At 35.1% G+C, this 25,435-nt stretch overlaps 3 protein-coding genes across 3 annotated transcripts; 1 reads left to right on the forward strand and 2 right to left on the reverse strand.

Moving 5' to 3' along the window:
• Window positions 1–3,426: 3,426 nt before the first annotated feature.
• Window positions 3,427–6,292, forward strand: LOC127126469 (probable protein S-acyltransferase 7). Its single transcript, XM_051055403.1, has 5 exons — window positions 3,427–3,747; window positions 4,551–4,733; window positions 4,867–5,163; window positions 5,266–5,499; window positions 5,648–6,292. Exons 1-5 carry the CDS (start codon window positions 3,661–3,663, stop codon window positions 6,164–6,166), a joined length of 1,320 nt encoding a protein of 439 aa, XP_050911360.1. The 5' UTR covers window positions 3,427–3,660; the 3' UTR covers window positions 6,167–6,292.
• A 53-nt stretch (window positions 6,293–6,345) lies between these two features.
• On the reverse strand, window positions 6,346–7,866 carry LOC127126478 (chlorophyll a-b binding protein 6, chloroplastic). Its single transcript, XM_051055412.1, has 4 exons — window positions 7,511–7,866; window positions 7,210–7,312; window positions 6,800–7,088; window positions 6,346–6,667 (listed from the first exon to the last, which is right to left on the reverse strand). Exons 1-4 carry the CDS (start codon window positions 7,702–7,704, stop codon window positions 6,525–6,527), a joined length of 729 nt encoding a protein of 242 aa, XP_050911369.1. The 5' UTR covers window positions 7,705–7,866; the 3' UTR covers window positions 6,346–6,524.
• A 790-nt stretch (window positions 7,867–8,656) lies between these two features.
• LOC127126488 (uncharacterized) lies at window positions 8,657–12,022 on the reverse strand. Its single transcript, XM_051055424.1, has 5 exons — window positions 11,690–12,022; window positions 10,189–11,416; window positions 9,829–10,102; window positions 9,084–9,146; window positions 8,657–8,994 (listed from the first exon to the last, which is right to left on the reverse strand). The coding sequence occupies exons 1-5, from the start codon at window positions 11,967–11,969 to the stop codon at window positions 8,935–8,937; spliced, it is 1,905 nt and encodes a 634-aa protein (XP_050911381.1). The 5' UTR covers window positions 11,970–12,022; the 3' UTR covers window positions 8,657–8,934.
• Between the last annotated feature and the right edge of the window lie 13,413 nt (window positions 12,023–25,435).

Raw genomic sequence — 25,435 nt, forward strand, 5'->3', positions numbered from 1 at the left:
TTACGATGTTCTACAATTGACTTAAAGGAACCGTACATTACGGTATTCCTTAGTTACTCTATCTCTCATCAATTCGTCCTTTGTGTGTGACCCTGTAGGTTTTCGCGGTATTTGCAATTATATTAAATCACGTATTTAACATAACAAACAGTGAGCGGTATCTAGCAACACATCACTGCTACCCAAGACACAAAAATGTCATGTGATCTGACAAATCCTTCTGTGATAATACTTATGTGTATAATTACCCTTTTGCCCTTATGTCTATATTGAACACAAGGCATAGACCGTGTCATCCTTGTCTAGTTCAATATTGGGCCCATAGACATTTATCCTGTTATGCAGGATGGGCAAATTCCATCTAGGTCACTCATGTCCCTTAGCATGCTTCGTGGAATACCCATCAACTGTCTTTATGGTCATCCAGTTACGGACAACGTTTGATCAGCAATAAGGCACCCGACTCTACATCTAGGGTCCATAGTGGTTTCAGGTCGAAGAGTGATATACACCATTATCACCATGAGAATAACTTATGACACTTTGCATAACATTTTATATAGTATTCTCATAGCGGGTCAATCCAGTATAAATATTACTCTTAATATTCATACCTATGTTTAAGACTTGATAACTCCTTATCCATGATCCATGAGATGTGATCATCAGTCTATATATATAATAGTCTTAATGCTTTAATGTTATCCCACTTCACAATAAAGCTCGACTACAGATACTTTAAGAATAGTGTCCTTATGTTTAATGTGATCCCATGATTAAGTCACACTTGATACATTAAACGGACTATCTATTCTATGGACTTTATTAAACAAACATAATAAAGAAAAAGCCTTTTATTATTAATAAATAATTCGATATAAGTACCAAAAGTATTGGCCTCTAGGGCTTACACCAACAGGTGGTGGTACGACTGCCATGGTGATTTCTTCTTCAGGGTCCGAAGAAATCAATTGGTTATTTTCTACTAAGATCCTTTGGGCTACTGTTGCTTCTCTAACTGATCTCATGATAGCACATATAATTCTTTCAATTTCTTGATCAAATGGTGTCAATGTTGATCCTGAGCCGCGCATACAAAAATAAGAAATACCTCAGTAATATGGTAAATAACGAGAAAATAGAAACATCAATAAAAAAACTAAATAAACAAGCATTGCACAAGCATTTCCTAGTTGAAATTATCAACAGTCTCCGACAACGGTGCCAAAAACTTGATGACTTCTCGGCAAGTGTATCGATAATGTCACAGTAATAAAAAGATCGAACTCTTAGGGACTGCTATTTAATAAGACAATATTGTGCAATGCGTAGAAAATAGTAAATTAGTGGGGGTTCAAGTTTTGATTACAAAAAGAAAATAAATTGTTCTGACAGTAATACAAAAGCGGTCAGGTTGTGTATAGAATCTCATATTTCTTTATTGTTGATGTTTGATGCATTACATGAATGGTACTGTCACTATAACCCTATAGTAAATTAAAAAAATCGCTATACCCAATCTCTTGGTGTATAGCTCACTAATTTATACTAAGAGTTTTCTATCCCTAGTACACCAGTGTAAGCAAGATTAGGCGATGCAATAGAACATTAATTCCTAAGCCATTACTCGGAGTTTCCTATCCCTAGTCCACTAGTGTAAGCACAACAACTTCCCTATGTCTAGCAAAGAACCTGATAGCACATGGAAGAAGCAAACACATCGAAATAAGGTTACATTATCTTCGAGAGCAAAGGGAAAATGGAAAGCTGGACTTTAAACACTGTAGAAATGAGAATCAGATTGCAGATATCATGACGAAAGATGTGGAGGTCGAAGTGTTCAAAAGACTAAGAACAGTGATGAATGTAGATAGCTTAGACATAATGAATTAGGGGGTGCATTGAGAATATATGTGTCAAAGCACAATTTCGACAGAGTCTATTGTTGTCGAAATGCTCTGCATGCAGAATTTGTATAGTTATCGAAGTGTCAAAGAAGTGTGTCTTCGACAGAAGTTTAAGACTTGGTTTTATTTTATGTTTTTAGTTGAGTTAGATTAGTTGAAGATTGCTTGGTGTGCAAACAATCTTAGCCTATTAATAGGGAGATACCATATCATTGTAATAATGCCGTTGCATGGAAAAAAGATTTAATAAACTTTAGTTTGAAGGCAGGGAGAAACTCTGCAGAATTAATTTCACATTCTTTCCCTTTTCTCTAAAATCCTAATTTCTCTTTTCTTTCCCAAATTATTTTTTCGTTCTCAAATATATGTGCAGCGGAATCATTTTGTAACCAAAGTTTGGTTGATTCACTCGAGTGAAGAGTAAAAAATAAGAGGAATAATCAATCAAAAAATTGATTATTATTCATCAAAAATACTAATTAAATAATCACCCTCTTCGATTATTGAATCCTAAAGATTATTTAGCTTATGAATAAAATGATCCATAATTTTCATATGAAGACTTTAAAAAAAGAAAAATCCCTCACTTTATATGTTTTAATCTAACACTAAGAAGATGTAAAATGTTTTGCGATCTATATGATTTTCTCATTGAAAATCTATTGAATGATGTTGGATGAAAAATATTAAATAATTGCTTTATATAGAACATGGGTTCAATGAGAAAAGACAACTTAATCCATTTAAAAACTGAAAAAGTATGTTTGTTTGAATCAATTCATGTACCTCGTAGAAAATCTAGAAACACATTTTTAGTTGTCATGAATCAATTCAACTAGTAGCAATAATTCATTTGTTCTTTATAAGTATAGAAGTTGGACTTTTCTAATCATGGATCAATTCGCCATAACAAATGAACTGATTCATTGTTGTGATTTGTAAAAACTTGAGAATTGACTTTGCTAACATGAATCAATTTACCAGATCACATTAATTAATTCGTTGTATTATTTAATTTTCTTAATTTAACATACAAATCAATTCCCAATGTTGTATGAATTGATTTATGGTTTCTCAATTTGATTTTGACTAAAGGACCAAATGTATTTTATTTATTTATTTGTAAACAAATTTAATTCATTCATTCATCCAAACAATTTTAATATAAGATGAAATATGGTTACCTTTAAATTATGTTTGAAAACAGAATAAATAGGAACGGAACGGAACGGAACGGAACGGAATGAAATAAAAAATTTATTCTACAAGATATAAAGGAATAGAGTGAAAAATGAAATAAAAATAAATATTTTGTGATTAGATTTAAGAGATGAAATAACTGTTGAGTACCATTCTAAAATATTAACTATTTTTTTTAATATTATAAATTTGTTTAAAGTATATATCAACTAAATAGTTTTATCAAATTAAATCAATTTTATCATAGAAATAAAAAATTATATAAAAAATAAAAATGCCACATCATCCTATAATAGATGCTGTAAAGCATAGACATAGATCACAGTGTATGTGACAGTAAAAGAGAATCCAAAATCCAAAACTCACACAGCAACAACAACAAAAAAGCAACCTTTACTCTCAAAAACCAAACCCTCGTATCGTGTCTTGTCGCCGAAAAACCTCCATTCCCAATCTCTGTTGGGTTTCAAGTCGTTTCTTGTTTTCTTCAACTTCCAAATAGATAGAGATAGTTTGTGAAAAAAGCTTCTACTTTTAGGGATATATACACAATATGTATGTTGTTCCTCCACCTCAGAGATCCGATCCGGCTTCAGGATCCTCTGATTTGCGTATTTACCAAGCTTGGAAAGGTTCTAACGTATGTAACACACTTTCTGTTTCATTCCTTTTTCCAATTTGTTGTTTTTTAGTTAATTTAGGATGGAATTTGGGTTTATGCTTTGTTTTCATGGATGAGGAATTTACATTTTTAGGGTTTTGTTTAAGAACTTTGATAGGTTTTGAAGTAGCATTAGGAAAAAGATAGGTGATGATGGTGGCTTTTTATTCCTTTTGTTAAGTTAAGAAATAATTAAGTATAACCCTAATGTTGGTGAAGATTTGGTCCTGAGAGTGCGATTCTCTCGAGTCTCAGGTTCAAATCCCGCTAGGTGCTAATAATTTATGTAATAGGCTAAGTCCATACAGAGGTTTGCTCTGGCTTTAAATAGCCCCTGCAAGTTGACAATGAGATTGGTCCCTTTTGATTAGTCGATCGTAAGATCGGATACTATGCTTTCAAAAAAAAATTAAGTGTTGATTCTATAGTGCTGTTTATTTTAGGTTTTAGATTTTTTTTTTCTTTTTCTCTTCTAGTGGTTACTATTTTTAGATAAAGCTACTATTTTTAGTTTGTTTGGACTTTGGAGTATGATTTTGCAGAGAGTAAGCAACTATATAGTGGTGACTGACTGACATAAATTCTCATATTCATGATCAATTCTGTGTTATTAGGTAAAAATTGTATACTCTTTTCCATTAATGGTTTTATCCACAGATTTTGTAAGGAATGAAACTATGTCGGTGACCGTTGCTGCAATTTTATTTGGAATATATTGTTATTTTCGAGTCAATTTCGAATTATGTCGATACTCATTAATTGTTTTAAGCCCTTTCTTGCAGAAATTCTTTCTTCAGGGTCGGTTCATATTTGGACCAGATGCAAGATCGTTAGCCCTGACAATTTTTCTTATCGTTGCTCCCGTTGTCGTATTCTGTATCTATGTTGCCAGAAAACTGATAGATGATTATTCTGATCACTGGGGGATATCAATAATCGCAGTTGCTGTTGCCTTCACAATTTATGTGAGTCTCTCTCGCACGCACACCCTTCATTTGTGTATAAGCATGATCAGAAGCACTGTTCTATGTTGCAACTCATACACACTTGTTTGCACTAAAATATTTACCGTATGCTAATGCTATAGTCTTTTGCCAGATCGTAGTTCTTCTCTTGTCAACGTCTGGCCGTGACCCTGGTATAATCCCGCGTAATGCACATCCTCCAGAGCCAGAAGGTCTTGAAGGCGGTTTAGATGTTGTGGCTGGTCAAACTCCGCAATTGCGATTGCCTCGCATCAAGGAGGTTGAGGTCAATGGAATTGTTGTTAAAGTTAAGTATTGCGATACTTGCATGCTCTACAGACCTCCTCGATGCTCTCATTGCTCAATTTGCAACAACTGTGTAGAGAGGTTTGATCATCATTGCCCCTGGGTTGGGCAGTGCATTGGACTGGTAAGTTGGACCTTTCAATTGTATGTGTATTTCCGCGTTTCAGCATCTTACATGCCGTTCTTGACATTCTGTATATCTGAACATGTGCAAATTATCATGCAGCGTAACTATCGGTTCTTCTTCATGTTTGTCTTCTCGACTACGCTACTTTGTATATATGTTTTCGCATTTTGTTGGGTCTATATTAGAAGAATTATGAATGCCGAGGAGATAACAATTTGGAAGGCAATGATCAAAAGTCCAGCCTCCATAGTCTTGATAGTTTACTCCTTCATATGCATGTGGTTTGTCGGTGGCCTGACAGCCTTTCATTTATATCTCATAAGTACAAATCAGGTAATTGCTTTGTTTTTCAGTCTTCATATTTCTTTTAGAAATCGAACTGCAGATCAAACCGGCGAGGTTCAATCTGTTCGGTTTTTAAAAATAACCTAGCAATTCTAAGGTACTTACAGCTTCATATTGGTGTTCATTGTTCTTGCAGACTACATATGAGAACTTCAGATACCGATATGATCGGCGGGCCAACCCATACAACAGAGGATTGTTCGATAATTTCAAAGAGATATTCTTCACCAGCATTCCCCCATCCAAGAATGATTTCAGGGCAAAGGTCCCAATTGAACCAGTATTACCCGCTCGATCAGTGGGTGGAGGCTTTATGAGTCCGAGTATGGGAAAAGCTGTCGACGACATAGAGATGGGAAGGAAAGCAGTCTGGGGTGACATGGGTAGCAACATCGATCATTGTGAAGGTCAATTAAACAATCGCGTGGCTGTGAAGGACGGGGAGTTTGGCGAGTTGTCTCCGGAAATCAGGACAACAGTAGACGAGACGAGTGACCGTGTTGGAATACATCCTAGGCGATCTAGCTGGGGACGAAAAAGCGGAAGCTGGGAGATGTCCCCTGAAGTTCTTGCTTTGGCAGCCAGGGTCGGGGAACCAAATCGCGTCGGCGGAGGAGGTAGCAGCAGTTTGAGCACCGAGAGCAGACGTACATAGCAACTAAGTGACACTAATTTATAAATGTTAAATCTTGACAACTAAATTAATTGTATTTGAAGTGTGAGGGATTGAAATTTGAAAGGCTTCTAATACATTCTTGTTTAACTTGCTTTCTGGATTCAATATTGAGGATTGTGCATTGAAAATCATACAACAAAATCTAATAACCATGGATATATCTGGTTAACTCCAAACTTTAACTCGTTTGATACCAACAGGTATCTAATATTTGAAAGTTTAATTACAAAGACAGTGAAAACAACACCATAGAGAGAGATCTGATTCATTACAAACAATGTATTTGGTGGAGTTTAACAAGTAGCTGCTAATATATAAGAAAGATTGAGGTTGAAATCTATTGTGGTGGAATAAGAACATTTCCAATGTTGTTGTGCCATGGATCAGCCAAGTGAGTTGCCAAATTCTCCAAAGGTCCAGTTCCTGGATACGCTGATTGTTGAACACATATTCCAACAAAAGCCAACAAAGCAAGACGTCCTAATAAAAAAACATTCAACAAAGTATAAGTAACACTATCGCAGTTGATTAACCACGAGTCAGTTGTAACAACTGAAATCGTGGTTAATGATGTTCAAAGTATGTTAACCATTTCAATGAGATGTTACTTACCATTCTTAACTTCTTTGATTTTGTATTCATGGAACTTTTTAGGGTCTTTAGAGTAGCCCAAAGGATCAAAAGCACCACCAGGATATTTCTTCTTTTCAGGGTCTTTCTCCATACTCCTTTGGTGCTCAACAAAAGCAATAGAAAGGAATTCAATGACCAAAATGGTGGGTAGGGTGCCCCATGGAACAGGGTTTCCTAAGTAGGTTGCTTGTCCTCCAGGAAGTGCTGCCCATTCCTGTGCTTTCACCCAGTTTCCTAACCCCAATGCCTCTGGTACCAAAATCCCCGGCTGCAAAATATAACAAACTTACTAAGGTGTCACCGTGCAAAATTAACAGCGAAATCATCACTCACCGTGATGATTTCACTGCTAATCCAAACATGCGTTTCTTAAAAGGAGAGATACTCACAACAGCAAGCATTGCCCATCTGCAGTGAATGAGTTCAGACTCTTTGAATCTCTCAAGATTCTCAGGTACTTCACCAAGACGAAGAGGATCAAATCCAAAGTCACTGAAACACAATCATTCATGCAATAATTCATTACTACATTCTCGAGAGAATTTGAACCGAGTATCTTAAGTTTACACAATTAAACTCTTATCATTAAACTATTAATGCTAACATATGAATTCAACTATTGAACTGAATTGACCAATCTACGTAACCAAAAAAAGAAAGAAAAAAAATGAAAAATGAATCTATACATACCCTGGAGCTGAACCATCAAGATAGGAAGGTCTAGGTTGACCAGGCATCCAATCAGAAGTCATGGTGAATCTAGAAGAAGCATTGGCAGAAGCAACATAAGGAAGTGGAGTTGAAGTTGAAAATCTTGATTTTGAGGAAGAAAGAAGAGATGGAAAAGCTGAGAAAGCTGAACTCATCAATGTGTTACAAGCCATCTTTGTGCCTGATTCTTGTCACACAATGAGAATAGTTTTTGTGAGTGACACTTCTTGCAATAGTATTATGTGTGCGAATGAGTGAAAGTAGTTTGAAGGAATATAGAAGAGTGGTAAGGATATAAGCAAATCCAATATTAGATTTCCATTGGGTAAAGATGTTAGCTATTGAGTTATAATTGGTCCACGTTTCTATTTCTTCATCCAATTTCATTGTTGAGGTGGAATCACTTGTGGTGGATATTTCCCAAGTTTGTTTGTGGTTGAAGTTTCTTTGTCATATACTTGATTTTTTTATAAAAAAAAAATCAGTAATATAGTCTGTCTTTGCTAGAATATTTTTGTGGAAGGTAATTTTTTTATATATTCAAAATTTTGTGGCTGTACAAATTTTAATTATTTGGCCACTTTGTTGTTATTTGTGTGGTAAGATATATATAATTGAATGTGTGTACAAAATTTAATTACATACCAACTAAAGTCAAATTAAAAAATGGTATTTTTATATACTTTTTCTTACACTAATTTTTTAAGAAAAAAAAAAGATTTGGCTTATGTACTTTTCATTAACAGAGAAAAACTTAATAAAAGAATGTGATTGGAATGATTATCAAAAGTATTTTTATTTTCCATTAAAATTTATATTCTTATCGTTTTGACCTTATAGACTATTTTGGGAGAAAGTATATTTAAATTTTTTTAAATAAAATAAAATTTAATACCAAGAATGAGAATCTTACTAAATTGACTTTAAAATGTCAATTTGATATTTTCAAATTTACTTTATTAAATACATATTGGTAACTTCTCATCCAAACTATTAAACCAACTAACCTTAAATCCAAATGTGGCTATTCTAAGAGCAAATATGTAAATAAACACTTAGCCTGAGTATATAGTACAAATTTTATAGCAAACAGCAATAGAATTACTACTATGTAAGACTCATTCATGATCATAATATGATAGTGTCATTCAAGAAATCATTGATAGAGGAAATGCAAAGATTTGCATAATACCAACAACACTAGATAACATCGTAGGTCGATGTTGACAACATGTTTTGGGCATTCAAAAAAGTGCATAACAAAAAAAAAGTCTCCTCTTTCTTTTTTACAAGACATATTTTCTCTGATGTTCTCTTTATACATGTTAGTGATGTAAATACGTGTATCAGCAGGCAATTTACAGGAACCTGTCTAAAAGTAATTTAATGTACTGCATCAAAGTTTACTTTCCCTTCTTGGCAGTTGTTTTCTTTTTGGATTTTTGGGATGCTGCTCCACTCTCCTGTAAACATCAAAAGGAAATCAGTGATAGATACCTCAAAAAAAGACCATAAAACAACATTAAAATAATTTGCAAGTAAATGTATGTACCTTCCGATAATTTCTATAAGCATTTCGGCCTGTGGACTCCTTCCCACTTTTGTTGACATAGACCTACAATGTGAAAGATAAACATTCAGGTATTGATTAATTGATACAGTATGCTGAAATGTGTTTCTGATAACTAAGAGAAGGTCCAAGACAAATCATATGGAGAATTGCAAGAATGACTATAGGTTAGCGAATGCAGAAGTGTGGTCATTGCTAGAAGATAGAAGGAATTGCAGAACAAATTTCCATATTTTGGATCAACTAAAAACCATCAACTTCACATTTTGTTACAGAAACAAACACATTCAGCTGCAAATCCTTGATTTCTACCATGAGATGTAAAACAACACTGATATTTTCTTCATTAAATTTGTTGCAGTGTCTAGAATAATAAAATGGAATAGAAGTAAGTAGCAAGAGCGACATTAGAAAGATAGAAATTCGAGGATCGATTGAATTTTACAATATATTTCCTCAGAAGAAAAATATATAGCAACATATAATGATATCTATGAAACACTTAATATTTCCTCAAAAGGGAAAAATAAGGCAACATATACTAATATAACACATACAATAATAATTCCTCAAAAAGGAAAAATATGACAAGATGGTTGCCTTTTTTATTTTTTGTAACAAAATAACACATCAAGTTTGTAGCTTTTTATGAGCAGCATCTAGCAATAAGAATAAACAAATTGAGCCTGCTAAAAGGATAAAACATCCTTCAGAAATTGTAACATACCTTTCTTCCATCTGATCCTGTATACCAATGACCAGCCGGTTCACCGCTTGCTTGTACACGCCTTTGACCTGCATCTTTCGGTTCCACCCAACTTGCAGAATCATTTGAAGAGTTTAATTTGCTTGATTCATTATTTTTCTTAGTGTTGTTTCTCTTTGTTGCTTTCTTTCTAGTACTACTAGAAATGATTTTGGGATCTACCCAACCTTCAGAACCATTCAAATTTTTTGATTTGCTTCTTCTGCTTGTTGATCCTCCATTGTCAAATTGTCCCCTGAAATCAAAACATAAGCTTGTGAGATACTTCTTAACTATGATCAAAAAATAAAAATAGTTAAGGAAAGAATATTTATGGGTTACATGTAATCAATATTTTCTTGCTGATTCACTGTGTTGTCACCTAATGGAGAAAAGTTACACAGGCGATTGCGAACTAACTGCTGAATTTTTGGATTGTCATGGAAAAAATAACAATGAGCCGGAGGAAGAGGACCTGACGCTTCCCACATTTGTTCATCCTTTTGACATCCAGAATTAGCCCCGCGATATGGCTCGTTAGATTTCGGTACCTGTGTGTTCTTGGCAGAATGGAAGTACTCTTCACACACATTATTGAAGGCAGGTGTAGGAATAGAAAAATTCTTCTTCACCGGGGAAAGATGTTTCTGATTTTGGTCTACGTCAACAAACCGCACCTTTTTATCCCTTTTCAAAGAATTAGGAGGTCTGTTTCGGTTACCTGTTGACGAAGAGGGGCCAACTTTAACCTTGCAGACCATAACAGCATCATCATCGTCATCATCAGAATCAAGCAATTGAAACCTGCGAAGATGACTAGTCGCTAATTGGCCATTGGGAAACACCGACCCACTCTGGCCCGTTTCCAATCCAGCAGAAGCTTGGTTCAAATTATCAAATTGCTTCTTGCTATCTTGCTTAAAAGAAATCACAGGTTTGTTTGTATTACACATTGGCCCCGTCGGCGAGGCAGGGCCAGGTTTATTTCCACCATTAAGATCCTCACCAACTATATCATCATCATCATCATCATCATCAGATTCAATCAATTGAAACCTGCGAAGAGGACTAGCTGCTAACTTGCCATTGGGAAACACCAACCCACTCTGGCCAGTTTCCAATCCAGCAGAAGCTTGTTTATCCCTATGAATGGGGAAATTCTTCACTGGAGAAAGATGTATCGGCAAATCCTTCTTATTTCTGTTCACATCATCAAATCTCTTCTTGCTATCTTGTTCCAAAGAAATCACAGGTGTGTTTCTATTAAACATTGGCCCCATCGACGAGGATGGTCCAAATTTACTTCCACCATAAACATCCTCACCAACCATATCATCATCAGATTCAATCAGCCGAAACCTACAAAGAGGACTAGCCATTAACTTGCGAAACATGGACCCGCATTGGCCAGTCCCCAATCCAACCGAATCAGGAATTTCTAAATCCAGCTTTCTTTTTTTATCCCTAGAGTTGGTAGTAGATGAATGAGGAGTTAAAACTCCAATACTTTTCAAAGACACTTTTGAGCTGCGACATATAGAACCATTCTGAACCGAGGAACGCGCAGATACTAATCAAAATCACAAAAATGAACACACTTACATCAGAATCAATCAAAATAAATAAATAACTTAACAATCATAAGCAGAAATAAAAAACAAATATTATATAAGCTGGTGAAGAAACTTCATAACCAAAATAACTTTTCTTTTAATTCATAAGCAGAAATGGATATAAAAAATAGCTTGACAGTAACAAATCCTCTTTCGGCATCCAACGCGATGATAATATATACTAACAAAAAAATATAAAAAATAAAAAATAAAAGAATAAACTATTTGACCTTGAACAGGTTCATCTTGATCTGAGAACTCCTCGATATCATCGTCGTCAACATTGATGCACGGAGGCGGTTCGGTTTTGTGGCGAACGGAGGAGGTTGGGAGACCACGACGGAGACGTTTGAAGATGCGGCGCGGTGGATCGGGTCGGGTTTCGGGGTAGGATTCGGATTCGGAGTCCGGTACTATTAGGAGCGGGTCATGATTGGGTGAATGTGGAGGCGAGTCTTCGAGATCAAGATCGAACCCTAGAGAGAACGAAGGAACTTCACATTCCGCCATGGAAATTTTCAGAATCAGCGAAAATGGTAATAAGAATATGAAGGGATTTTTAATTTTAATTTTGTTTAATTAGGGTTTAATTTAAATTTTGTGAAATGGAGGGAATCCAAATTGGAGTCATGTTGGCGGGGGGTATTTTTAAACAAAAGGTTATAATTATTTATATTGAAACAAATTTTATTTCGTATAATTATTTTTGTTGTGGAATTTAGAAAGTACTAGTAGATGAAAAACAAATAGTTTATTTGACTTGAATAAGAGATAAAGATAGTTAATGTAATAATGAATAAGAATTTATATTAACTAATTTATATATATATATATATATATATATATATATATATATATATATATATATATATATATATATATATATATATATATATATATTGTTAGCCTCTTAAATAATTTTTAGAGACAAAATTAAAGTTATTTTAGTAATTTTGCATTTTCATTTTTTTTATTTTATTAGTTAGTTATTAAAAACTATTTTTTCCCATTAACTTTTATTTATTATAACCCACCCACTAACTATATTAATTTAAAGAATTTTTTAGATTATTTTTTAGTTATTAATTAACTAAAGATGGCTAAAATAATTTGCTTCCAATTAAGTCTTACTTAGTCATTTGGATTATCTACCCATTAACTCCCTTAACTTATCACATTACATTATCCATTAACTCTCTTAACTCATCACATTACATTATGCACCCACTAACATATTACTATTAGAATTACTGTTTTATAGTTTTTTTCTCTTTTTTTTTTCTAATTAATTAATTAAAATTAAAATAATATTGCACTCCACTAACTCACATTCTTATTTATCCCACTAAATCACAACATCAATATTCATCCCACTAACTCATACTTATTTCAACAATTTTAAGTATAAATCAAACTTTCAAATTTTTAAACTAATCTCATTTCTACGTTGAATTCAATCACCCAATGTTATAATTTTTTTTAGATCAATCAATTTTAAAATTCGAGAAAGCAAAATGAAGCAAAAGGGATGGACCCATACTCCAATTTTGCAAGTACTATTCATCAAGGTTTATTTTCATACCTTCACTTTATTTCTCATTTCTATCTCTTTATAAAGTAGTAGTAGAATTTCTCTAGGACGATAAAAATTGGAACTTCATCCATGACTTTGCTTGATTTTATTTTTTTAATTATGTTTTTTTTTTCATTTTATTTTTGTTTTAACAAGTATAACATGTCATAGAAAAACTAATTACATATAAAAATAAGATATTCTTTATTTTTGTTTTTTAACATTTTTATTTTATTAATTTAATATATTATAATATATTTTCATAAGATATTCTTCAATTATGTTGTTTATTTTTTTTATATTTTATCTTTTTCATTTTATTGTTGTTTTTGCAGGTATAGCATGTCATAGAAGAAATAGTTACATATGAAAAATAAAATATTTTTTATTTTTGTTTTTTAATATTTTTATTTTATTAATTTAATATATTATAATATATTTTAATAAGATATTCTTCAATTAAGTTGTTTAATTTTTTATATTGTATTAGTTAAATATATTATTATATGTTTTCTTTTATGATTTTTCTATTTTCTTACTTATATAATTTTATATAATTTTTGCAGGTATTATGTCATTAGTTTCTTTTTGCTTGTAATTTACTATTGATATGATCAAAATATCATCTGATCAAATAATTGAATTTCATCTATCTTTAACAATTTTTGGAACCAATGTTAAGATTATTTAGTAATTTTATATTTTTATTTTATTTATTTCATTAGTTATTTATTAAAAATTATTTTTTTTCCACTAACTTTTACATTTATTTAGTTTTATTTATTATAACCCAATCACTAACTACATTAACTTAAATAATTTCTCAATTACTCTTTAGTTATTAATTAATTAATTAGAGATGACTAAAATAATCCAACAAGTTACTTTCTTTTTATTAATTCCCTTCAATTAAGTTTCATTTTATTACTTAGTCATTTGTATTGCCCACCCACTAACTTTGTTAACTCATCACATTACATTATGCACCCATTAACATATTATTAAGAAAAAAAAAGACTTTTTCTTCTAATTAATTAATTAATTAATAATTAAATTAGGATAATATCGCATTTCATTAACTCATGTTCTTATTTATCTCACTAAATTAAACATCAATATTTATCCCACCAAATCCCAACATAAATATTTATCCCACCAAATCCCAACATAAATATTTATCCCACTAACTCATATTTATTTCAACAATTTTAAGTATAAATCAAACTTCCAAACTTATAAATTAATCTCATTTCCACGTTGAATTCAATAAACCAATGCTATAATTTTTTTTAGATCAATCAATTTTAAATATATTATTATATGTTTTTTTCTATTGTTTTTCTATTTTCTTATTTATAATTTTTTGCGGGTATTATGCCATTAGTTTCTTTTTGCCGGTAATTTATTATCGATATGATCAAAATATCATTAACTCAATTAATTGTTCATCTAATATATTATATCAATTAGTATAAGTTTTAAAATAAAAACCACCTATTATTACTTATTCTCCACTAATCCTTGTCATACCCCAAAATTTGTCCTACTTTTTTCTATTTTTATCCGGCTTACGTTAAAATCATCTGCATACATGATTCTCGATTCACTCAATTGGGTCATGCGTTTAACATACCATTCATCATATTTTACATAGCACAATCATTAGGTCAAAGTTCAGTAATAATGGATGTAATTGGTTTAAGCGGATTTTTGTGAGAGGTATTATCTGATAATTTTTTGGGTTTGTTTCTCAGATCAGTGGTGGTGTGGAATATCTCTTTATTTGAAATTCATGGTTGTCAGATGAAATGAGATGTTTGTTATTTGATTCGATTGCTTGAACTTAAGGAAGAAATTCAAAATTGGAAATTCAAAGAATACTTCATTCATTCATGGAAATTCGTGCTACAATGCTTATTACTTGAGATACAAGTTGAAAAAATTGATTACAAGGAAAGAAGATAAAAAATTACATCAATTTGGTAAAGTTGACTTTTTGGTTATGTGTTGACTTTTTTAGTCAACTGTTGACTTTTTGTCAACTTTTGATCATCGACTCAAGTTTGACCCCTGAATTTTCCTATACCTACCCTATAAGCATTTAATCAAAAGAATTATCAATTTTCATCAACAATCAAGAATTTCATGGTTAGGTTACATGTTATATGATGCAAGTTTCCAACAATTTTTCCTTCCATGAAGTCTCATTCTCATGGCTTTTCTTCACTTTCCAATGTCGCCTCAAGCCCATTCTTCCACCCCCAATGCTCCATTTACTTCAAAGAAGAAGATACACCAAATTGATCATTAATATCATGGATTGAAATCATCCAAAATTCATCAAAAAGTCATGAAAACAATTATGCACTTAGAAAAATTATGCACTTGGAAAATTCTACATTATGACATTTGATTTTTCAACATTTCCCAACTTTGTTTCAAGTCATTTCATGCACAAAATATTCGATTTTTCGATCCATAAATTTACACCACTCAAAAGTATTTATTTTCAACACAAGACCACTCCTCAAAAGCATTTAAGTCCATAGTTTGATTCATCAAAAAGACATGGAAAAAGTGGTAAAAATCCAAAGTAAAATCAAAGTAAATTCAAGCCAATTTCAAGTTCTAACCAAGTGATCATTTACCTTATCCCCTAACTTGATACGTTTGCTAAACTTCAACACCATTGGTTTCTAACTATCCTTAACTACCTATTTCTCCACAAACCATTCATTTCACTAATTACCCCTAACTTTTCTAACTACCAAACTAACACAATTTCTAACTTTTAATTTTCAACCATTGATAAAAGCTTTACTTGGATCATAATCCAAAGGTTCACAGACATTCATAAAAACTATATAAACATGTCATTCTTCCCAAATTTGGGGTTAACCACTTTGAACCAATTTAACCACTTTAATATTTTCTCACTATTTTTCCATTTTCTCACCATCTCTCACAATTTCTCATCATTCTCTTGATTCCTTAACACTCACCAAAGTTCATATTCATCACCATTTTAGAACTTCACATTGAAATTCTAAGTTGGTGGAACTTAGTCACAATCATTCAACAATTCACCATTTAATTTCAAGCATAATCATCAAAATTTCAACAATTCACCATTTAATTTCAAGTATAATCATCAAAGTTTCAATACTATTCAACAATTCACCATTCAATTTCAAGTATAATCATCAAAGTTTCAACAATTATCAACAATTCAAGAAAATTCATCACCAAGAATTCATCAATTTCAATCATCAAGATTCAAGCACCATTCATCAAATTCTACATTCAAGCTTGGGAGATAATGGAAGTGTAGGAGTTTATCTTCCGAATTTTTCCGTTTCTTTTTGACGCATCGTCCGCAAACAACTTCTTATCGGAGCAAACCTCAGCTCCGTCAGTAATTCTTCATCTCTTCCTTTCCATACCATTGTCATGAATGCTTGAGTGAATGACTCTTGTTGAATGTATGTGGTAGAGCCTTAATTTATCCTCTTGTCCAAAACAACTTATTTAATAAGCACTTTTTGTTATATCCACAAAACCATACTCAAGTAGCAAAGAAAAATCAACATAGGAGTTTCTAACATAGTTTTTTTGCATAGAAGTGAATTAAGCATTGTATTAACATTGATACAAGCATATAATATGAAGCAACTTATTTTGAAAAATCACTTTTTAACACCAAAACCTCAATTTTGACATAAACTCACAATAAGCACTTTTCTTGAATTTCAACAACCAAAATCAAACCATGTTCATAACATTAGCTTAGAATTAATACTAGAATAATAAAACCCATTGAAAATCTAACATAAAACTCTTTTGTTTCAAGATTTTTGACAAAAATTGGATTTTCACTTTTACCTTCAAGAGATCATTAATGGAGGAAAGCATGAGGAGGAAGGTGAGACAAGACAAAGTTGGCTTATGCTTTTAATTTATGCATGTGCTAATCCATGTAAATTCATAATAAATTCATGTTTTATGGTTAATTAGCATATTTTCTCTTTTGTCATTTTATTGAATTAACTCTCTATTTAATTCTTTTCCATGTCATGTTAGCTCATGAATAATACATATGAAAAATGACTATGATAGAGATCTACTTGAGACTTTAATTTTCAATTAAAAAGTCATTAGAAATTAATTATTTCACTCTTGATTGCATGCATGAAGTATTGTGGCATGAATGAATTATTTTTGCACTTTAATAATTCTTTTATGGATAAATATGTTAGACTATGGCACTGATCTAGAAGGGGGGGTTGAATAGATCCCAATTAAAAACTTGAGTCGGCGCTACCAATTTAACAGAAAAATTGGTTTTAAAAATTGTTTTAGGTGCGGAAGCGGCCGAGGAAAATTTAGTCTAAAACGAACCGTTATTGGAAAACCGGATATGCGTTAAGCTAATGGATAAGTGATAAATTGAGATACAAGTTGCTACACTAATTGCACAATCAATGATATAATTCACTAACTAGCAAGCCTAGTTCCAATGAATCAAGACACCAAATTAAACTGATCCAAACTTAAGACAACTTTGGCTTAAGCAAATTTGCAAACACTTGGTGTGCATAGACACTCCAAGTGATATTTGAGTTGAGTAAGTAATTCAATTTATCCTAGTACAATATATTATTGTACTTAGTATTCAAACAGCAGTTTTAATCTCTTACTCAACTTATATCAAAGTTTGGGAAAATTGCTTAAACTAAAATCACTTAATTTTTAAGCTGAAAAACAGATTATGCAGAAAATTAAAGAAGACGCAGATTTGATGAGGCAGTTCCCCCGCCGTCCTCGCTTCGGGGTACGTCTGCCCTCAATTCTAAAAATAGAATTGAGATGATTAATTAGATATCACCTGTGAAATTTAATCGTTTATACAAGGATTGTGTCATACCCCAAAATTTGCCCGTTGATATTACAAGGCATCTTTCAAGGCATTCCGACTTGTTTTGCAAGGCACCGACTCTAAAGGAACGAAAGCCCAGCTCACAACGGGCCCAATCCAAAGACGGCGCAAAATAGCTTGCTCGCTAGGCGAGCAATTCCTTCGCCTAGCGAACACTTCATCATGACCCTCGCCCAGCGAAGCGTCAGATCCAGAAAAGGCCCAAAACTAGCTTGCTCGCTAGGCGAGCAATTCCTTCGCCTAGCGAAGCTTGCGAAAATCTGAAGTTTTGGACCTCATGTTAAGCCCATTAGGTCACCACCACTACTACTATAAATACCAGCTCTTCAGCCACGGAAAAGACACACACACAGACGGACGGACACCGAAACGGAGAGACCAAGACGAAAGACGGAAACCCTGGTGCAAAAACCCTGCTAACCTGAAGGCCGCCCATCCGCGCCGAAACTACCGCCGCCCAACTCAATCCGGCCTCCAAGCAATCAGTCCCTTTCAATATCGCAATTGCACACAGGTTTGCGTATCACCGCTGTTTTACGTTTCCAATTGATATTCTTTATGTAACACCCTTCTAAAATACCCCAAATATTTAATTAAAATAACAACATATAAATCAGAGTAATCATGCAATTAAGGGTGTCACACATTTATTTCGCACCATTCGTCATACTATTTAGTCATGCTCATTATTTAACTCAAAACATAAAGTATTGCACAATACGCAGCGGATAAAGATCAAATCGATCATTCAAAACATGTAACATACTACATGTAAACTGGTTCAACAATCATCAACAACACAATTAAAATATCCCCTCCCGATGTTACATCTATCAGAGCACGACCCACTAAGGAGACTACACTAGACTCCAAGCACTAGCTTCTACTCAATCACTGCTCGTTACCTGAAAAATAGTTGTAAGGGTGAGTTCCTCAATCGATATAATAAGCATTATAGAATATAATGTCATGTTAAGTAATTTAACACATTAATCACCCTAATCGTATCACACATTCAGTAACGGCACATCAACTCAAATATCATACTCAATATCAACACAATTCATACTCATGCTCAATGCCAACACAACACACGTATAACATTGGAATACATCCATTCATATTATACACTACACATATATTATGCAATGAGACTCCATGCATGCGGTACCGACTATTCGTGAACATATAGTTCAACTTCACCGACCAAATCCAGGTACGGCTACCAAGCCCACTAGTCCCACTCATTTGAGACCTAGTGACTCACTCACTAATTCCTCACCATGGGAATTAGCTACCACCCCAAATGGGCCATGCTATGCACGCTAATCACCTAGCATGCAAACATCAACAACAGTCCATAACGACTAACTCACTAATTCCTCACCATGGGAATTAGCTACCACCATAAAGGCCACAATATGCGTGCTAATCACCTAGCAATGCAACATCAACCACAATAATCCACAATGGACCTATGCTCACACTCTAAGCCATAAAACAGTCCATTCACACACACATGCATAACATACACATTCACAACATTATGTATACCATCATACATTATCAACACATGTATCAACACATCATATCATGTCAAATAAATAAACACAGTATTAGCACACTCTACTAATACCTATACTGCTCAAAACAGCGGGAAATAATCCCTACTATATCCCACACCGATATAGGCAACCATCAATTAGGCACACAACATTTTAATTAACAATTTTTCCACTCTGCAACAGTGTTAACCGGTTAACGCCCTGGGTTAACCGGTTAACGCAGCACAACCACGCTTCCTGCCCAAAACTTAACAGTGTTAACCGGTTAACGCCCTGGGTTAACCGGTTAACGCAGACAGAACAGCAATACCTCAGAAACCACAACAGTGTTAACCGGTTAACGCCCTGGGTTAACCGGTTAACGCAAGCAAAACAGCAATATTTTCACAGTTCATAACAGTGTTAACCGGTTAACACCCTGGGTTAACCGGTTAACGCAAGACAGAAAGCTGTTCCTGCGCTAACACGAAGCAGAACGCAGAATTTTCCGCATTTTCCGCCGTTGGAGGACTTCCGGACCTCCGATTCCGATTCCGTAAAAAGCTATACGTTCGGGAAATCACAACTCACACAAATACAGATTCAATTTCAGTTTTAACACAACTTATCCAACACAATTTCTCAGCATTCAACATCCCAATTAGGGTCAATTCAACGGTTTATCACTACCCATTACATGTTAACCCATAATACCCATTAAACGACGATAAACCCCCCTTACCTGAGTTAATCCGGCAATCTCTAAGCTCCGAGCTTTTCTCTTCTCCAACCTTTGCTCTCTGGTTCTTCCTCTTTGCCCCTTTCTCCTCTTCTTTGCAGCTTCTCTATTTTCACGTAAAACCCTTTTACAAAATGAAAACTCTTTTTCCTTATTCCAACTTATATATATATTTTCCAATAATTATTATTCCAAAATAATAATAATAATAATAATCCAATAATTCCACTTATTTAACTAAATTAATAAATATAATATTAATTTAAATCAAATAATTATCTTATTTTTTATCGGGGTGTTACAACTCTCCCCCACTAAAAGAGTTTTCGTCCTCGAAAACATACCTCAAGCGAATAACTCCGGATAAGACTCCTTCATCTGACTCTCCAGTTCCCAAGTCACATTGCCACCTGCTGGTCCTCCCCAAGCTACCTTCACCAAGGCAATCTCTTTACCCCGCAACTGCTTCAACTCTCGATCCTCAATCCTCATAGGTGATGTTTCAACAGTCAGGTTATCTCTCACCTGTACATCATCTATTTGGACTACATGCGACGGATCATGAATGTACCTCCTCAACTGAGACACATGAAAAACCTCATGCAAATTCGCAAGTGACGGCGGTAAAGCGATACGATAGGCTACCTCCCCTATCCTTTCCAAAATCTGATAAGGAGCAATAAATCGAGGTGTCAACTTCTTCGACTTCAAAGCTCGACCAACCCCAGTTATCGGAGTAACACGAAGAAACACATGATCTCCCTCTTGAAACTCAAGTGACTTCCTTCTCTTGTCGTGATAACTCTTCTGACGACTCTGAGCAATCCTCATCTTCTCCTGAATCATCTTAATCTTATCCGTGGTTTGTTGAACAATCTCCGGTCCAACCACAACACTCTCACCGGACTCATACCAACATAAAGGTGTCCGACATCTCCTACCATACAAAGCTTCAAACGGTGCCATACCAATGCTCGAATGAAAACTATTGTTGTAGGTAAACTCAATCAAAGGCAAATAACAATCCCAAGCACCTCCCTTTTCCAAAACACAAGCCCTCAAAAGATCCTCTAGTGACTGAATCGTCCTCTCAGTCTGACCATCAGTCTGCGGATGATATGCAGAACTCAATCTCAGCTTAGTTCCCAAAGCCCTCTGCAAACCTTCCCAAAACTTCGATGTAAATCTAGGATCTCTGTCCGAAACAATACTCGACGGAATACCATGCAAACTTACAATTTTCTCAATATACAACTCAGCTAATCTCTCTAACGGATAATCCATTCTGATCGGAATGAAATGAGCCGATTTCGTCAATCTATCAACAATCACCCAAATAGCTTCAAAATTCCTACTTGTCCTCGGTAAACCCGAAACAAAATCCATACTGATACTATCCCACTTCCACTCTGGAATAGCCAACGGTTGCATTAGCCCAGACGGCTTCTGATGCTCAATCTTTGACTTCTGACAAGTCAAACAGGAATAAACAAAACTCGCAATTTCTCTTTTCATTCCCGACCACCAAAATAGCTTTTTCAAATCATGATACATCTTCGTAGCTCCAGGATGAATACTCAGGCCACTACGATGTCCTTCCTCCAGAATACTCTTCTTAAGTTCGGTAACATCCGGAATACACACCCGATTACCAAATTTCAAAACACCACTCTCATCGACTCTAAATTCACCACCTTGACCTTGATTCACTAAAGTCAACTTATCAACCAAAAGCACATCGGATTTCTGACCCTCTCTAATCTCATCCAGAATACCACTCGTTAACTTCAACATTCCCAATTTAACACTATTGTGAGTACTCTCACACACCAAACTCAAGTCTCTAAACTGCTCAATTAAATCCAATTCTTTAACCATTAACATAGACATATGCAATGATTTCCGACTCAATGCATCAGCCACTACGTTTGCTTTACCCGGATGGTAATTCAAACCAAAGTCATAATCCTTCAGAAACTCTAACCATCTCCTCTGTCTCATATTCAGCTCTTTCTGATCAAACAAATACTTTAAACTCTTATGGTCACTGAAAACCTCAAATCTCGACCCGTACAAGTAATGCCTCCATAACTTCAGAACAAATACCACAGCTGCCAACTCTAAATCGTGCGTCGGATAGTTCCTTTCATGAACCCTCAATTGTCTCGAAGCATAAGCTATAACCTGCTTATTCTGCATTAACACCCCCCCCAAACCCAACAATGAAGCATCACAGTAAACCTCAAAAGATTCCGACGAACTCGGTAATATCAGAATAGGAGCAATAGTCAACCTTCTCTTTAACTCTTGGAAACCTTCTTCACATTTTGAGTCCCAAACAAACACTTGCCCCTTTCTAGTCAACATCGTCAACGGTAACGCCAACTTAGAAAATCCCTCAATAAACTTCCTATAATAACCAGCCAAACCAAGGAAACTTCGAATCTCAGCAACAGACTTCGGAGCTTCCCACTTAGATACCGCTTCTATCTTAGAAGGATCAACAGCAACACCACCTCTTGAAATCACATGACCAAGAAAACTAACCTCTTCTAACCAAAATTCACACTTAGACAGTTTAGCAAATAACTTCTTTTCTCTTAGAACTTCTAAAACCACTCTCAAATGTTCAGCATGCTCTTCTTCAGATTTCGAATACACCAAAATATCGTCAATAAACACCACAACAAACTGATCTAGGTACGGATGGAAAATCCTATTCATATACTCCATAAATACTCCAGGCGCATTAGTCACACCAAAAGGCATTACAGAATATTCATAATGTCCATACCTTGTTCTGAAAGCAGTCTTCTGAATATCCTCAGTTTTCACACGTATCTGATGATATCCCGATCTCAAATCTATCTTGCTGAACACACTCGCACCAACCAACTGATCCATCAAATCATCAATCCTTGGCAAAGGATACCGATTCTTGATCGTCACTTTATTCAGTTGCCTGTAGTCCACACACAACCTCATAGTACCTTCTTTCTTCTTAACCAATAACACTGGTGCACCCCACGGTGACACACTCGGACGAATAAATTTCTTATCTAACAGATCTTCCAACTGACTCTTCAATTCAGTTAACTCAACAGCAGACATACGGTAAGGAGCCATCGATATCGGCCTAGTACCAGGTACCAAATCAATCGAGAACTCAACTTCACGCTCTGGCGGTAATTCATTCACTTCTTCAGGAAACACATCAGGAAAATCACACACCACGGCTAGATCGCCAATCACCAGTTTATCTTTAGCCTCCAAAGTCGCTAACAGCATAAACAACTCTGCCCCATCTGCTACTTCCTCATTCACCTGCCTTGCTGATAGAAACAAATCCTTCCCTTCCTCAATCTCAGGAAATATCACAGTCTTATCAAAACAGTTGATAGAAACTCGGTTAAACACCAACCAGTTCATACCCAAGATAACGTCAATCTGCACTAGTGGAAGACACACAAGGTCTATCCCAAGGTCTCTACCAAAAATACTCAAAGGACAATTCAAACAAACTGAAGTAGTAGTCACTGAACCCTTCGCAGGAGTATCAATCACCATACTTCCATGTATCTCAGATATCTCTAACTTAAGTTTCACAGCACAGTCCAAAGATATAAAGGAATGAGTAGCACCGGTGTCAATAATAGCTACAAGAGGAAAGCCATTAATATAACACGTACCTCGGATCAAACGATCGTCTGCAAAAGTCTCAGAACCCGATAAAGCAAAGACCTTGCCTCCCAACTGGTTCTCCTTCTTTGGCTTAGGACACTGTGGACTGATATGACCCACCTCTCCACAGTTGAAGCAAGTCAGAGTCTTCAACCGGCACTCTGCAGCCAAATGACCACCTTTACCACACTTGAAACACTTCTTCTCAGCACTGGTACACTCGTGGAAACGATGTCCCGCCTGACCACATCTGTAACACTTAGCAGGAGCACTAGAGTTTCCCCCACTAGGCCTCTTCATCCCACTCTGTCTCTGGAAACCTTTGCCAGCTGCATACGGTTTCCCACGATCATTCTGATTCTTGCCTTTCCTATCAACCCTCTGTTGATAGCTTTCCGCTCTGGTTCTGGAATCCTGTTCAAAAATCCTGCAACAGTCAACCAAGTCAGAAAACACTCTGATCCGCTGATATCCAATAGCCTGCTTGATCTCGGGACGTAACCCGTTCTCAAACTTCACACATTTTGAAAATTCCTCAGCAGCCTCATTATAGGGAGTGTAATACTTCGACAGCTCTGTGAACTTAGCAGCATACTCAGTAACAGACCGATTGCCCTGCTTCAATTCCAAGAACTCTATCTCTTTCTTTCCTCTGACATCCTCTGGAAAGTACTTCCTCAGGAATCTCTCTCTGAACACAGCCCAAGTGATCTCAGTATTCCCAGTAGCTTCCAACTCAGTGCGGGTAGCAACCCACCAATCATCAGCCTCTTCTGACAGCATATGCGTACCGAACCTGACCTTCTGGTTATCGGCACATTCAGTCACTCGGAAGATTCTCTCTATCTCCTTCAACCACTTCTGAGCGCCATCTGGATCGTATGCTCCCTTGAACATTGGAGGATTGTTCTTCTGGAATTCACTCAGTTGACGAGCAGCTCCCATTCCCACAACATTCGGATTCCCTCCAAGTACTCCAGCTAGCATACCCAGAGCCTCAGCAATCGCAGCATCGTCTCTACCTCTTCCCGCCATCTCTATTCTGAAAACCCAACAAGCTAAAACAATAAGTACTGATAGGGTTACACAACACCTATCCCGTACAGGGGAAACAGAATAATTACGACTCGACTCGACCGACTATGCTCTGATACCACTAATGTAACACCCTTCTAAAATACCCCAAATATTTAATTAAAATAACAACATATAAATCAGAGTAATCATGCAATTAAGGGTGTCACACATTTATTTCGCACCATTCGTCATACTATTTAGTCATGCTCATTATTTAACTCAAAACATAAAGTATTGCACAATACGCAGCGGATAGAGATCAAATCGATCATTCAAAACATGTAACATACTACATGTAAACTGGTTCAACAATCATCAACAACACAATTAAAATATCCCCTCCCGATGTTACATCTATCAGAGCACGACCCACTAAGGAGACTACACTAGACTCCAAGCACTAGCTTCTACTCAATCACTGCTCGT

The sequence above is a fragment of the Lathyrus oleraceus genome, chromosome 1 (genome assembly GCF_024323335.1).
Source record: "Lathyrus oleraceus cultivar Zhongwan6 chromosome 1, CAAS_Psat_ZW6_1.0, whole genome shotgun sequence".
NCBI lineage: Eukaryota > Viridiplantae > Streptophyta > Magnoliopsida > Fabales > Fabaceae > Lathyrus > Lathyrus oleraceus.